General features: G+C 40.5%; 1 protein-coding gene across 2 annotated transcripts in view; it reads right to left on the bottom strand.

The window, feature by feature from the left end:
• Window positions 1–15,518, bottom strand: part of ITIH5 (inter-alpha-trypsin inhibitor heavy chain 5) — a 103,245-nt gene that overhangs the window by 26,930 nt on the left and 60,797 nt on the right. For both annotated transcript variants that reach the window (XM_003342007.4, XM_056799434.1), the window contains exons 8-10: window positions 12,814–12,982; window positions 8,579–8,888; window positions 1,606–2,168 (exon numbers count right to left, since the gene is read on the bottom strand). In XM_003342007.4, coding sequence (XP_003342055.2) covers window positions 1,606–2,168; window positions 8,579–8,888; window positions 12,814–12,982 — 1,042 coding nt within the window. The remainder of the gene's footprint in view (window positions 1–1,605; window positions 2,169–8,578; window positions 8,889–12,813; window positions 12,983–15,518) is intronic.

Consider the following 15,518-nt stretch of genomic DNA (forward strand, 5'->3'; position numbering starts at 1 on the left):
GATCAACACCTCACACCCTACACCAAGATAAATTCAAAATGGGTGAGTGACTTAAACATAAAGAAGGAAACCATAAGTAAATTGGGTAAACACAGAATAGTATACATGTCAGACCTTTGGGAGGGGAAAGGCTTTAAAACCAAGCAAGATATAGAAAGAATCACAAAATGTAAAATAAATAATTTTGACTACATCAAACTAAAAAGCTTTTGTACAAACAAAACCAATATAACTAAAATCAGAAGGGAAACAACAAATTGGGAAAAAATCTTCATAGAAACCTCTGACAAAGGTTTAATTACTCATATTTATAAAGAGCTAAATCAATTGTACACAAAATCAAGCCATTCTCCAATTGATAAATGGGCAAGGGAAATGGATAGGCAGTTCTCAGATAAAGAAATCAAAACTATTAACAAGCACATGAAGAAGTGTTCTACATCTCTTATAATCAGAGAGATGCAAATCAAAACAACTCTGAGGTATCACCTCACACCTAGCAGATTGGCTAACATAACAGCAAAGGAAAGTAATGAATGCTGGAGGGGATGTGGCAAAGTAGGGACATTAATTCATTGCTGGTGGAGCTGTGAACTGATCCAACCATTCTGGAGGGCAATTTGGAACTATGCCCAAAGGGTGCTAAAAGAATATCTACCCTTTGACCCAGCCATAGCACTGCTGGGTCTGTACCCCAAAGAGATAATGGACAAAAAGACTTGTACAAAAATATTCATAGCTGCGCTCTTTGTGGTGGCCCAAAACTGGAAAATGAGGGGATGTCCATCAATTGGGGAATGGCTGAACAAACTGTGGTATATGTTGGTGATGGAGTACTATTGTGCTAAAAGGAATAATAAAGTGGAGAAGTTCCATGGAGACTGGAACAACCTCCAGGAAGTGATGCAGAGCGAGAGGAGCAGAACCAGGAGAACATTGTACACAGAGACTAATACACTGTGGTATAATCGAACGTAATGGACTTCTCCATTAGTGGCGGTGGAATGTCCCTGAACAACTTGCAGGGACCCAGGAGAAAAAAACACCATTCATAAGCAAAGGATAAACTATGGGAGTGGAAATACCGAGGAAAAGCAACTGCCTGAATACAGAGGTTGAGGGGACATGACAGAGGATAGACTCTAAATGAACACTCTAATGCAAATACTATCAACAAAGCAATGGGTTCAAATCAAGAAAACATCTAATGCCCAGTGGACTTACGCGTCAGCTATGGGGGGTGGGGGGGGGAGGAAAAGAAAATGATCTATGTCTTTAACGAATAATGCTTGGAAATGATCAAATAAAATATATTTAAAAAAAAATAATTATTGATGTATCAAATAATAATAGGATAAGCTTCTCTCTTAAGCTAAATGTAACTCTTCCCAAACACTTTGCGAAAGTTATAAGCTGGCACAGCCCAAGTCCAGAAACTGTCAAACTTATTTTAATAATTTGAGCTAAACATAAGATAAATTGAAATTAATAGTAAGAAAAAAATGGAAATCTTAGCAGGCTCTTAAAGAAATAATTCTAGCATTGATAAAAGAAGATATAAATTCTAAGTAAACAATTTTTTTAATGCCATTGGAGTCTCATTACCTGATGGCATGTTCTTTCCATGCAAGTTTTGCATCACTATCCCAGGACCCATTGCTGCAGAACTTCCATAGACTTCTTTCACTGCCATCTGAGTTGCTTCAGATGCCAATTCTTTTACTTCCAAGGAAGTGAAAGGGGTGAGGAACTGGTAATTCACTGCAAGAGCCCGAGCCTTCTCCATCAAATGTTTTTTCTCTTGCTCATCATTACTCTTCAGCCATGAAGTCAGTAGCTCCTTAATGGTTAGGTAACTCCAGAGCCGCTCAATATAGTTTCGGTCAGCATCCTGGCCCTTTGGAGTAGAAATCCCTGTGACATCATTCCCTGTGCTTTGGGACCCAACAGGCACATCTGTCTTCAGAACCACAAATTTCTTACTGTTGCTGGCTGTGACTTCCACATGCAGATTGTCCAAATGACTGTCAACCAGTTTCCCAGCAATGATGATTTCAGACCCATTGAAGTAATTAGGGAAAAGAGTTTTGGTGACATGCTCAACAGTGCCAGGTGGATAGTCAATTCGGATATCAGAGAGTAGAGGCGTTCTGATCTCATCGTAGAACCTGGAGTAGAATAGCACAGTGGGAAGGTAAGATCCTAAACCTCATAGCCAGCAAAGTCAAGAGAATGGAACTATTTAATGCAAAAGAAATCATACAACCTTATAGCCAAAGGCCATAGATGTCATCTAGTCTAACTCTCTGCTTGATGCATAAATGCCCCTGCTACTTCACAGAATCATAGATATTGAGTAAAAAAGGAAAAATAGAAGACATTTAATCCCACCTTCCACTTTACAAATGAAGACATGACATAGAGTGGTTAAGTGGTTTACCCAATGTCACATAGGGAGAAAACAAGGAAGCAGGATTTAAATGGAGGTCCTCTAGCTCTAGCTCCTCTAGATCTTTCTACTGTACCATCCCTGAATGATCTTACACATCAATTGGTACTTATTCCATTATTGAACTGTTGAACTGTTCTATTTGTTAGAATGTTCTTCCTCTTTTTGAACCAAAATCTGCCCCTCTATAATATCTGTCCACTGATCCTCGTAGTTCTGCCTTTTGGTGTCACACAGAATGTCCAAGACTTTTTCTTCATGACAACCTTTCAAAGATTAAAAGGCAGCTTGTATACCACATCTCTATCCTAAAAAATACCAAATTCCTTCAACTATTCCTTATAGTATAAAGGGTTCCAGTCCCTTGCTATTTCCTTCCACCCTGTGCTGGTAGAGAGGAGTAGTCTTTTGTTCTCTCAGTGGTCCCAAAGCACACACACCACACAGAGGAAAGTGGAACCCAGTCTGAACTGGTCTTTTCATCCTCCTTTTCCTCCTCCACCTTTCTCTTTTCCTCTGGTCTCTTATTTTTGGTTGTGGGTATCACTACAGGAATGGGCTTAGGGGACCTTTTAAAAATTTTTGGGTGACTATAAAACACTAACCACTCAATTCCAGAAGAAACAAAAACAACCCCCTCCCCACCTACTACCATGGGACTTGTCTTCTGTTCCATGCTGTTTTTCTTTTTCTCTTTTTTTCTTGTTAACACTTTAAAAAACAAATTAGTTTTTAGGGGGGGGGGGAATCTCCCCTGCTCACCTTCCTCCATTAGAAATTAGAAAAGGGATAGTTGTAAAGAAATGTGGTAAGACTTGGATGAACCAAAAAAGAATGAAATGGGCAGAACCAGAACAATCTACACAACCGTTATAACATTCTAAAGGGAAACAACTTCATAAGTCTTAACTCTCATCAGTGTAATGACCAGCCATGAGATCTGAAAAAAGAGAATGAATCATGTTTCCCATCTCTTTGAAGAGAGGTGACAGACTGTGGGTGAAGAATGAAGCATACCTTATCAGATATGACCAATGTGTGAATTTCTTTTGTTTGATTGTACTTATTTGTTACAAAGCAGGGCTTTTATTTTTAGAAGAGAGACTTTGGGGGGAAAGCAGAGTAGTGAGAGTGATAAAAAAAAGAAAAGAGAAAAGAATATCAATGAAATATTTATAAAATGCATATATGAGAGCAGAAGGAAGTGCTGAAGGAGATGCAAAGAAACTGGATACTACCATATCTGGGTACCTCCACTATGTTAAATTCAGTATATCATCCTTTTTTAATCCATATAAAACAGAGATTCACAGTTTCATATCTAATCCTACTTTTTTATTCTTTGTACAAGGAAATATCATATTGTTTGTAAAGTTCATAATTTATTAAAAGAAAATTTGGTAAAAAAAAATTAAAACTATCCCTTTTTTATTATGAGGAAAAGGTACTAGAAATAACCCATGCTGCTCCCTCTTCACTAGCCAGTTAGATCAAAGCAGATGATGGATTTTATTAAGGAGAAAAATCTTGTTAGCCTGGAAATTGTTTTTTGCTGAATCCTATGAACTTACTCCAGACTTTCCAACAAAATTAAACACTAGAAAACTCATACACTAACATCCTTGACTACACTAATGTTCACTACAACCTGAAACAGTAGTACAAGTATCACCAACCCCATATTACTGATAAGAAAGCCAAAAGTCAGAAGACAGAATTTACCCAAGGTCAAACTGCTAATAAGACAAACTCAGACCGTCTTGAATAATGAGGTCTCTTTTATCCCTGCTAGTGATAAAACCTCTCTATTTGTGCCTTGTTTCCATTTCTTCCTGTCTCTCTGGAAATGAAAGCAGCATTTACAACGCCCTCTCTGTAATTTTCAGCCTCTGGCTACTTCACTGACTCCTTCTCTATTGCATGTATCCCTTAATATAAAACAAAAACAAAATCTTCATTTGACCCTCCCATTCTCTCAAGCCATCATTCTATATCTTTCCCCCCTTTCATAGCCAAACTTCTAGGAAAAAATCTGTTTATATTCATTGTCTGTACTTTCTCACCTCCTACTCACTTCTCAATTCCTGGCAATTTGGCTTCTATCCCTCACACTCAATTTAAGTGGTTTATCCATGGTCCCCATTGATCTCTTTTCTGCTATATTTGATGGTCTTTTTTAGTCCTTCTCCTTCTTGACCTACCACTAACAAGGCAAACAAATGAACTCTAGCAGCAAGGCATTCTGAGGGAGATATGTGAGGCAGCATGTGCCAGGCAAATCAAAATAATAACCACCACCTAGACCATTATCTCCCCTCAGACTTCCATGGGGTTAGTCTAGAACCCTGAACCCAAGAATCTTGGGAGTCATCAATGCCCTCCAGACCACCAGTCTTACTAACAGCCTAGACCTACAGCTATCATTGAGAAAGGCAGTCATTTTCTTGGTGATCTCATAAGCTCCTATGGAGTCAGCTATCAGCTCCATGCTAGATCTACAAATCCAGACTTCGTCTCTTTTTTGAGTTCTCACCCTGATTATTTAAAACTACATAGCCACCTGGATGTCCCATAAGCATTCCAACAGGCTCATAATGGAACTCGTCATCTTTCCCCACATCAATCCTTCCTCCTAATTTCTGTTTGGTTTGAGAATGCCAATATTCTCTCAATCACTGAAGTTCTCAGCATTGTAGTTATCCTTCTCTGTCACCTATCACATTTTATCAAGTACTAAGTCTTGGTATTTCTCCCTCCCCGACATCTCTCCCATCCAGTCCCTTCTATCACTCATACAGCCACTGCCCTTCAGATTTCCATCATGTCTTTTTTGGACTTTTGCAATGTCTTCTAATTGTTCTCCTCTCCCTCTCTCTCTCTCTCTCCCCCTCTCCTTCTCTCTCTCCTCCTCTCCTTCACTCTCTCCCCCCTTCCTCTCTCCCCCCAACAGGTGAAAAATAGACATTGTTAAAACATAGGTCTGACTATGTCACTCCCCTGTTCCAGAAGCTTGATGGCTCCCTATTGCCACTAAAATAAAATATAAATTCCTCTGGTTTGCATTTAAAACCCTTTCTGATATGTCTCCAGACTCTTTTTCTAGGATACTTTACATTAATCCCCCTCATGTCTTTTCATTCCAGCCATAATGATCTCTTTTTACTTCTTTATATATTTGATCTCTTGTATAAACTGTCTGTCCTACTAGTAATGCACTCCTTTCTCATTTCTTTTGCTTGCAACCTCTAGCTTTCTTCAAGGATTAACTCAAAGATCACCTACTTCCAAAAGCCTTTCCTGATTCCCCTGGTTAGTAGAGCCCTGCACTCCAAATCACTTAGAATTTATTCTGTACGCATCTTGCATTTGTGTAATCCATATTATGTATTATGTAATATATAATGAATATTATGTATGTATTTCTGTGAACATGTATCCTCCCCCAGTAAAATGTCAGTTCATTGAAAGCACTAACTGTCTTGCTCTTGGATTTGTCTCCAGGACCTAGCACAATGCGCTTTTGATATTGTTCAGGCATTTCAGTCATGTCTAACTCTTTCTGACTCCATCTGGGGGTTTTCTTGGCAAAGATACTGGAGTGGTTTGTCATTGCCTTCTCCAGCTCATTTTATAGATGAGGAAACTGAGGCAAGCACAGTTAAGTGACTTGACTAGGGCCACACAACCAGTAAGTGTCTGAGGCCAATTCTGAATTCATGTCTTCCTAAGTCAAGGCCCATGTTGAAGGGGGTTTTGGAAGGAAATAATGAACCAGAGGAAGAGACAGAGTTGATGGAATGAAGGGAACCAGGAAGTGCAGGAGAAGCCCTCAGAATCCAGGGTTAGAATTCTGAGGAAAGTAACTGCCATGGGGGAGTTTGGGTTGAGACTCTGGAGAAGAAAACATCTCCAAAACCCAGCTCTTTCCTCCTATTGACTTCCAACCTGTTCCTGTCTTTTTGATCTTTTTGATCAACATTTTTGATCATTTTTCAATATCTTTTTGATCCTATACTCTGATACCATGTCTGGAGAAGTCTCAAGCAGGAATTTCAAGTGACAGTGACCTGAACTGCTCAGTTTGCCTTGGTGGGCTTTGGCCTCATCAAGGTGGACTAGTTCACACCTGGCACCTGACTCAGTTATAATCTATAACTTTCTCCAGAGACTATATTCTATGTGGGCTTAGCCTAGGTTAGTTCAGATTAGACGGGGAGAATTGAGGCAGAGAGGAAGAGAGTGTTGCCTCAGCCTTCCTGAAGACAGAAGTGACTTTTTGCGAAGTCAGATGGTGAGATAAAGATAGTGTTTATTAGTATGAGGGAAATCCTCAGCCCACATATCTTAGCCCGCCCTAATCAACAACCTATAATAAAAACCTGTTATCGTTTAAGTGGAGTCATAGTGGCCTTGGACAGAGAGGCCGTTTAGCTCTCTGAGCCTGAGAGATCATCCCTCTAGACTAGGTTAAGTAAAATCCCAGTCACCCATCTAAATTCCCCTACACCTGGCACTCTGTCTATCCACTGTGCCAGCTAGCTGGCCTTGCATGATGCCTAACATGGAGAATATACTTAACAAATGCTTCTTAAATTGACTCTGACTCCAAACGATGTTCTTTCCATTAACCTATGAATGCTACAGAACTAAAGAGGATATGCTAGTGTGGTTTAAAACAAATATTTGCAACATGGCAAAATTGGGACACTAATATATTGTTGGTGGAGTTGTGAACTGATTCAACCATTCTGGAGGGCAATTTGGCATATATTTTTTCTCCCTTCTACCCCAATTTAAAAGAAGCAAAAGCCCAAACCCTTGAAATAAATAATCATAGTTAAACAAAATTCCAACTTTATTCATGTCTAAAAATGTGTATTTCATTCTGCATCCTAAATCTAAAACTTCTCTGTGAAAAGATGAATGGCAAAGCTCACTCCTGGTTCTCTGAAATCATGTCTGACCAATGCATTGCTTAGAGTTCCCAAGTCTATCAAAAACATATTATCCCCATTTTACAGATGAGGAAACCAAAGCACTTTCCCAAGGTCATGCCACTAGTGTCTGAGACTACATGTGAACAGAAATATTCCTGATTCTAGGCCAAATGCCCTATCCACTGTACCACCTGTCCATCTAGACACACATTTATGTATGTGTACATGCATGTATACATATATATGTATAAGGAAAGGGAAATTCTAGAAAAGAAAACTCCATTTACCATTGCAGATCAACACTTTCTCTACAACTTAGAGAGATGGCCAAGGGCAATAAAGAGCTGCCCAGGGCAACCCATAGTCTCAGAATCTAAATGTGATGGGTATTTAGAAGTTAGAACTCGCTCAGGAACGCAAAGCTAGTTACTATCAATGGTAGAACTTGAACCCAGCTCTTCTTGATTCAAAGACCAGATCTCTCTCCATCATGCCATCCTACTTTTAACAAAATGATATCTTAGGAAAAGCAGAAGAGGCCAGGGTCACAGTTCGTTCTCTCTCTCTCTTTTTTTCTCTCTTTCTCTCTCTATTTCTCTGTGTGTGTGTGTGTATCGCTCTGTCTCTCTCTCAATAAGTGTTTTATGACAAACAGAAATGGCAAATCATTTATTTTTCATTGTTTTTAAATGTATGTCATTATTATTATATTATTGCCTCTTTACCGATTTTTTGTTTGGTTGGTTGGTTGGTTGATTTTACTATCCTCATACGTAAAACAGAGATAATTCCTGACCTACCTATCCCTAAGTGTTGGCAAGGTAGGCAGCTAGGTGGCTCAGTGGATGGAAAGCTAGGTCTGGAGATGGGAGGTTCTGGGTTCAAATGTGGCCTCAGACACTTCTTAGCTGTGTGCCCCTGGGTAAGTCACTTAGCCCCCATTGCCTAGCCTTTACTACTCTCTGTCTTATAATCAATACATAAAATTGATTCTAAGGCCAAAAGTAAGGGTTAAAAAAAAAAGATAAGGTATGTTAAAAATGTGAAAAGTCTCAATTTTCTCATGAAATTATAGTTTCTCACAGTCCTCAAAGTCCAGTCCGAGTAAGGATCCTAATCACTGAGATGCTCATCAGATGCAACCCCTTGATCCATGCCCCCTCCCTCATATAGAAAGCAGGAAGGAACTGACCCAATCAGCTGCTCCTTGGCGTTGTCCTCCTCCTGCACGTGCCGGGTCATGCCACAGTTCTCCAGGGACAGCTTCTCCAACAGTTTGAAGTCAACATCATTTCCAATGCCAATGGTGAAGATGCAGACCCGACCCTGGGCAGCTTCTTTTGTGTTGCTGAGGATTTTACTTGACTGGGTCTCTCCCACTGTGGCCTTCCCATCCGTTAGGAAGACAATGAGAGACACACTCCTGGCATCAATGTCATTGTCGGCTATGTGGCCATTAAGCAGTTCAATGCCTTTCTGCAGAGCTCCATTGATGTCTGTGCCTGTGGACATGCCCATCAGAGTGTTATCCTTTGACTGATCTTTTCTAATAAGCTTCTAGATTTACTAGAGAAATAATTATGCTTTTATATTTACTATGTAGACTCTTTGGGATCCGGGGATAGAAATTTGAATGCTGCTTCTGATAACTTCTAAGTCTACATCTACTTGAGCAAGTCCCTGAATCTGAGCCTTAGTTATTCATCTGTCAAGTGAGAGGGTAGCTAAATGACCTCCTAAATCCCTTCTAAGTTTAGCTCTACGATCATAAGATTCTTATTTACATCCGTGGTAAATTCTTGCTTTTCCTACTAATGACGAGGAGAAAAAAAAAGTGATATAGAAATAATTCTAAAGAGTGGGTAATCTTCAGATCAATTTTGCTTGGCATGAAATACATTATAAGATATAAGCTATTAAATGTGTTTTTCTTAGGCTAATATCAATGATGGTTTCATTCCTTAAGCCTATAGTTCTCCAAGTATAGTCTATAAACTCCTGGGATTTCCTGATGCCCTTCCAATGAGTCACCATGGTCAAAACAATTTTCCTAACGATAAAAAATATTATTTACCTATTCCTCTCCTTCCCAATTATACATCTGTATACAGCCAGGTTTTCTTCATACACTTTAACCCAAACAATAGATTGCAACAGAAGCAATCAATGAAAATCCAACTGATTTCTATTAAGGCAGATAATATTTCCAAAAAAAATATGTAAAACAATGCCACTCTTCACTAAATTTTCTTGTTTTGAAAAAATATAGTAATGTTTATGTTTTATTATGAACATTAATATGGAATGGGTTTATTATAGTTATTTTAAACTAGCTAATAAATATTTTAAATTTCTAATATGATAAACATCTATGACTATAACCCACATAAACAAAAGTTCTTTGGGACCCCCAATAACTTTTTTAAGTGTGTAAAGGGGTCCTGAGACGAAAAAAGATTTGAAGTGCTGCCGTTAGCTAAAAGATGATGAGGCAGAAGCAATCAGCTTGGAATTAAAATAGTACCTCATGAGGTCCAAGAAGTGGATCACTCACAAATGAATGACTAAACTTTGACAAGTAGCCATAACTGGCCTCCTGTGAGAGTAGGTTTAGGGAATGACTTATACCAAGGTTTCAGGAGCATCAGGAAAGCCCTTGTACCCCCAAAACATAGCTCTCTCTCTCTCCCTAACCTGTTTACTAATGCCTGAAGTTCCATCATGTTTCATTTCTTGAAGTTTCATACTTATTACAATGTAGAGCTCTGCAGAAATAACATTTTGGATGGTTATCTGTCTTTTACATTCTAGTGTGAATGAATTGTGCATGTTTTTCTAAATGCACATTTTGAGAGGAACTAGATACTAAAGGTGGAAGGAGCAAATTAAGGTGGAGATGACACAAAGAGAATAGAAGAGGAAAACTGGAGCCACCAACTACTTCACAATTTGACCTCCCAACTCTCAATTTTTCCAAAGCTGATCATCTTATACAGGTCAGTATTAAAGATTTATACTATTTTTGATAGGAGAGATGGGGAAGAAACGTGAAAAACTGAAAGGCAGAATCTGTTTTGCAAGATCTGGATTCATCAATCAACAAGCATTCATTAAGCATCTCCTTTGCTCCAGATATTACACTAGATTCTGGGCATAGAAATGTAACAAATGGAAGAATCCCCACTTGCAACCAAACTTCAAAAGCCTTATCTGAGGCATCCATTTCTCAGTCCATTCCTCATAAAGATAATGAAGATACGTCTCCTTTGAATACCACAGGAACAATAAATCCAATTTCCTCATAACAAGAAAAGAAGAGCTAATTTCTAGGCTTCCCTGGAATAGGGCTTGGGATGGAAATGGCCCCAAGTCAAGCAAAGGTAGGTTCCAGGAGCTAGAGCTGAAGGTCTTGTGGCCAATCAGCCTATGTGTGCATAATTGGGGATGAAAAGGATTCTTCTCAATGGGTTTGTTATCTCTTGTGGCAGTCTTCTCCAAGTATGCACATAGTGATCTGTTCAGGCCTTCTCAGACTGCCTGTCTTCTTGTATATCTGTGAGAGGATATGAATGTAAGGATATGAAAACCCCAGAGAAGCCTCACAGAATTTACTGAATTTCAGTAGGTCACCTCTGAGGCTTTTACCCTGGTGACTTGTCCAACATTCTGACCGCATGATCCTTCCTTGGGGAGTACACCTTATTATCAATCTTAGGGCCCCTAATCTTCATCTTGCTTTAGCAGTCTATTAGCATGGTTACAGCTCAAACTTCATTATCACAAAGAAATGCCATACTTCAAAGATACTGACAGTAGGAAAAAGTCAACTTTCCATGCCCAATCTCCTTACCTCTTCTGCCCCCTCACTTCACATTGAGTTTGTTCCTCACCCTCATTTTTCTCTCTGGTCCTTAGAACCCTCCCAAATTTCTAATATTTCCTCTTGCTGTCCCTTGTCTTCATATCCGGCCATGGCCAGTTGCTTCGTGGATTCACTGGCTACCTCATTCTTTTGAACTTTCCTGTTCCTAACCTGCTAATCCTCTATTACTGTGCTTTTCCCACTCTTGATCCCAGAAAAAAGTTCTTGGAGAAATTCCTGTGAATTTTAGCTACTGTAAATTTATGATCTCCAACTGAATGCCAAATGAAGTCTGTCATTGAAAACCACAGGGAGTCACCTCAGTGAAGTCTGGTAATCTTGGGCAGCTGTTATTGATTTCTTGTCTCATTCCCCCAAATGACAGCTTCAAAGCTTTTTCTCTCTAAGTCCCATCCAGTTTGAGATGTCTGAAAGGCAGTTGAAGTTGCAAAGACAAGCAATCAGCAGAGAGGTTAGAGTAGTAGAGGCAGGTTTGAGAATTGTTAGCCTAAGAGATGATCATTAAATCCTTGAGAACTAATGAGATCTCAAAGTGATATAGTATTTAGAGAGAAGGGAAAAGGGCAGAGGACAAAATCCTGTGGAATACCCATAGTTAAAAGGTGTGACCTGGATAAGGCTCTAGCAAAGGAGACAGATACGAATTGTCTTCTACAATCTATACTTTATCCTTCCCATCTTTATCTTACCATAATTTTCTTCATGTTCCAGACAAACTAGGCTATTAGCCATACCTTGTCCATGTCCTGTGTTTTCCTGATTTTCTCAGTATTTGCTTCTGCCACTTCTTCATGGCTAGAAGCCCGTTCATTCACTCTACCTCCCACCCCCTCAGTTCATGTAGAGAAATCCTAAACTCCTTTTAATATATATCATTTGGATTAGAAGGTCTCTCCTTAGAATTCTTTTGCCCATCTTTTAACTGAATCCTGGAAGACATTCCCAGTTTCTGCACTATTACCTGTGTTTCATACAGCAAAAGAAAAATCCTGGACTATTCAACCAATTTTGTCCTCACCATGACCTCTTAACTACGTCCCTTCTACATCAAACAGTATTTTTTCCCCCTTGGCACCTGGCTTATATCTTTCAGATAAGCATCCTTTGTTCATTCAGTTACAGTTCTACCTTTGGGTAATTACTTGGCTGGATAGTTCCCACCATCTTTTCCTAAAACAATAAGATCTGAGTACACAGAATAGGAGGGCATCCTGTTGGCACCAATTCTCCCACCACAGCCACTTTTAAAACATAGGTTCATTGTAAGAGATCACTGAGAAGCAGAGGAGACTCCATGGACCTAAAAGGCATTTTTTTTCCTTCATAACTTAATGGACCATCTCAAATCGAGAGCTGAGATGAAGGTGAGGGTAGGGTTTTGATTTTGATGATTACAGTAATGCAAGTTTCTGGGAAAGCTCTTAATTTGTTATCTATCTCCCTTCCTACAGTTAGCTTCAGATTTCAAATATCTGCTTGTCAGCTAGAAACCACCTTCTTATTTATCATGGTAACAAAGCTCAGGTGAAAAGAAAGATTTTTACCTCCAGTAGGTGTCATGTGGTGAATGTAGACCTTGCTATCCCTGATGTTGTTGGGAGTCACCGATACCAGGCGATCCTGCCATACTTTGATCCGATTAGAAAACCCGACAATATTGAAATGATCCTGTGGTCTTAGATCATGCAGGATAGTGAAGAGAGCATCTTTGGTCTAGACAAAGACAGAAACCAGTAATCCTTACCAGATGACATTCAGTACTTCTTTTGGCATGAAGGTCTTCACTTGAAATCCCTTGCCAGCAAGAAAATGGTCAAATCAATCAATTAAAAAAAATTTACTGAGCATCTACTATGTACCAAACACTGTGATAGACATAGAACACAATGAAACATCATTTCTGCCCCTAAGAAGAAAGGAAGGGGCAGGTAGGTCTCTCAGATGATAGAGTGCCAGGTCTAGAGACAGATGGTCCTGGGTTTAAATGTGACCACGGACACTTCCTAGCTGTGTGATCCTGGGCAAGTCTGTTTACCCTATTTGCCTAGCCCTGTTACTGTTACTGTTCTTCTGCCTTGGCACTCAGTGTATCTTTTGTCTTAGAATCGATACCAAATATTGATTCTAAGGGAAAAAGTAACAGTTTTGTTTTTTTAAAGGAAGGATACACGAAAAAAAATTAGTGATAGACTGGGGTCATCACTGTTTGGACCTCACCATCACATATAACAGCTCCACTTTCAAGATTTTGAACTCTAAAATCTCCTTTTCTAATCAGTTTTCTGTCCTACTTCTCTCATTTCTTCACATCTTTTTATCCATCACCATCTTTAATCCCTTAATCCCTCCCTTTTCCCAAAGAAATCCTCCCACTTCCCACAAAGACTTCTCTCCCTTCACAGTCTTAATTCTCTGGTTTGCTATTTCAATGGTGAACTGAATAATAGGATCCTGGTTAAAGAGCTGGAGGGAGCCTTAGAGTCCATAAAGTCTGAGAAGCTGAGACTCCAAAATGAAGAGGTGTTAAATGATTTACCCAGTGTCACACAGCTAGTGTTTTTGACAAGATTTATTTCTTTAAGGGTTCACTTTAATTTCATTTAATATATAAGAATATAATATGAAACATAATAATATAATGATGTGATTTGTTATAAATAGGTAATAAATTCTAATAAATATGTTTATCCAAGAGAAACAAATTCTCACATTAGCTATGTCTTGACCCCAAGCCTAGTATTTTATCTACTGCACCAATCTCTGACCACCTGCTTTCCCATCTTACTACCCCTATCCTAATCCCTGGACCAATAATAATATCCTCTTTTTCTTCTCCCACTTTAGAATCACTAAGAACAACTGGAGAAAGTCTCAAAAATAAAGTGACTAGGCTTCTACAAATCCATGCTCTGTCATTTCAGATGAGCTCTCATTGCTACAGGGCAATACATTTCTTTATCAGAATCCCAATCATACTCCCCACAAAGACTGCTCCAGATCTTCTCTTCTTTTCTCTTATGAAACCCCCTGCATCTCTCAGCCAAAGACTTTACCTCTTACTCTACTTTGAAGGCAATGAATCTGTCCCCAATTCTCTCATTTCCACTTTTCTCATACCATAACTTCTCTGCCATCACCCATCTTCTCCTTCATTCCAGTGGAGAACGAGATAGTCCTCTCTTTAACAAAATTAAGCCTTAAAGTTCTTTCCTTGAATGTACCCCCTCTTGCCTCCTTTATCAGTTTCTCTCACCCTATATAGTGAAAGGAAAGGAAAGGAAAGGAAAGGAAGGGAAGGGAAGGGAAGGGAAGGGAAGGGAAGGGAAGGGAAGGGAAGGGAAGGGAAGGGAAGGGAAGGGAAGGGAAGGGAAGGGAAGGGAAGGGAAGGGAAGGGAAGGGAAGGGAAGGGAAGGGAAGGGAAGGGAAGGGAAGGGAAGGGAAGGGAAGGGAAGGGAAGGGAAGGGAAGGGAAGGGAAGGGAAGGGAAGGGAAGGGAAGGGAAGGGAAGGGAAGGGAAGGGAAGGGAAGGGAAGGGAAGGGAAGGGAAGGGAAGGGAAGGGAAGGGAAGGGAAGGGAAGGGAAGGGAAGGGAAGGGAAGGGAAGGGAAGGGAAGGGAAGGGAAGGGAAGGGAAGGGAAGGGAAGGGAAGGGAAGGGAAGGGAAGGGAAGGGAAGGGAAGGGAAGGGAAGGGAAGGGAAGGGAAGGGAAGGGAAGGGAAGGGAAGGGAAGGGAAGGGAAGGGAAGGGAAGGGAAGGGAAGGGAAGGGAAGGGAAGGGAAGGGAAGGGAAGGGAAGGGAAGGGAAGGGAAGGGAAGGGAAGGGAAGGGAAGGGAAGGGAAGGGAAGGGAAGGGAAGGGAAGGGAAGGGAAGGGAAGGGAAGGGAAGGGAAGGGAAGGGAAGGGAAGGGAAGGGAAGGGAAGGGAAGGGAAGGGAAGGGAAGGGAAGGGAAGGGAAGGGAAGGGAAGGGAAGGGAAGGGAAGGGAAGGGAAGGGAAGGGAAGGGAAGGGAAGGGAAGGGAAGGGAAGGGAAGGGAAGGGAAGGGAAGGGAAGGGAAGGGAAGGGAAGGGAAGGGAAGGGAAGGGAAGGGAAGGGAAGGGAAGGGAAGGGAAGGGAAGGGAAGGGAAGGGAAGGGAAGGGAAGGGAAGGGAAGGGAAGGGAAGGGAAGGGAAGGGAAGGGAAGGGAAGGGAAGGGAAGGGAAGGGAAGGGAAGGGAAGGGAAGGGAAGGGAAGGGAAGGGAAGGGAAGGGAAGGG

This window comes from Monodelphis domestica, chromosome 5 (assembly GCF_027887165.1).
Source record: "Monodelphis domestica isolate mMonDom1 chromosome 5, mMonDom1.pri, whole genome shotgun sequence".
NCBI classification, from domain to species: Eukaryota; Metazoa; Chordata; class Mammalia; order Didelphimorphia; family Didelphidae; genus Monodelphis; species Monodelphis domestica.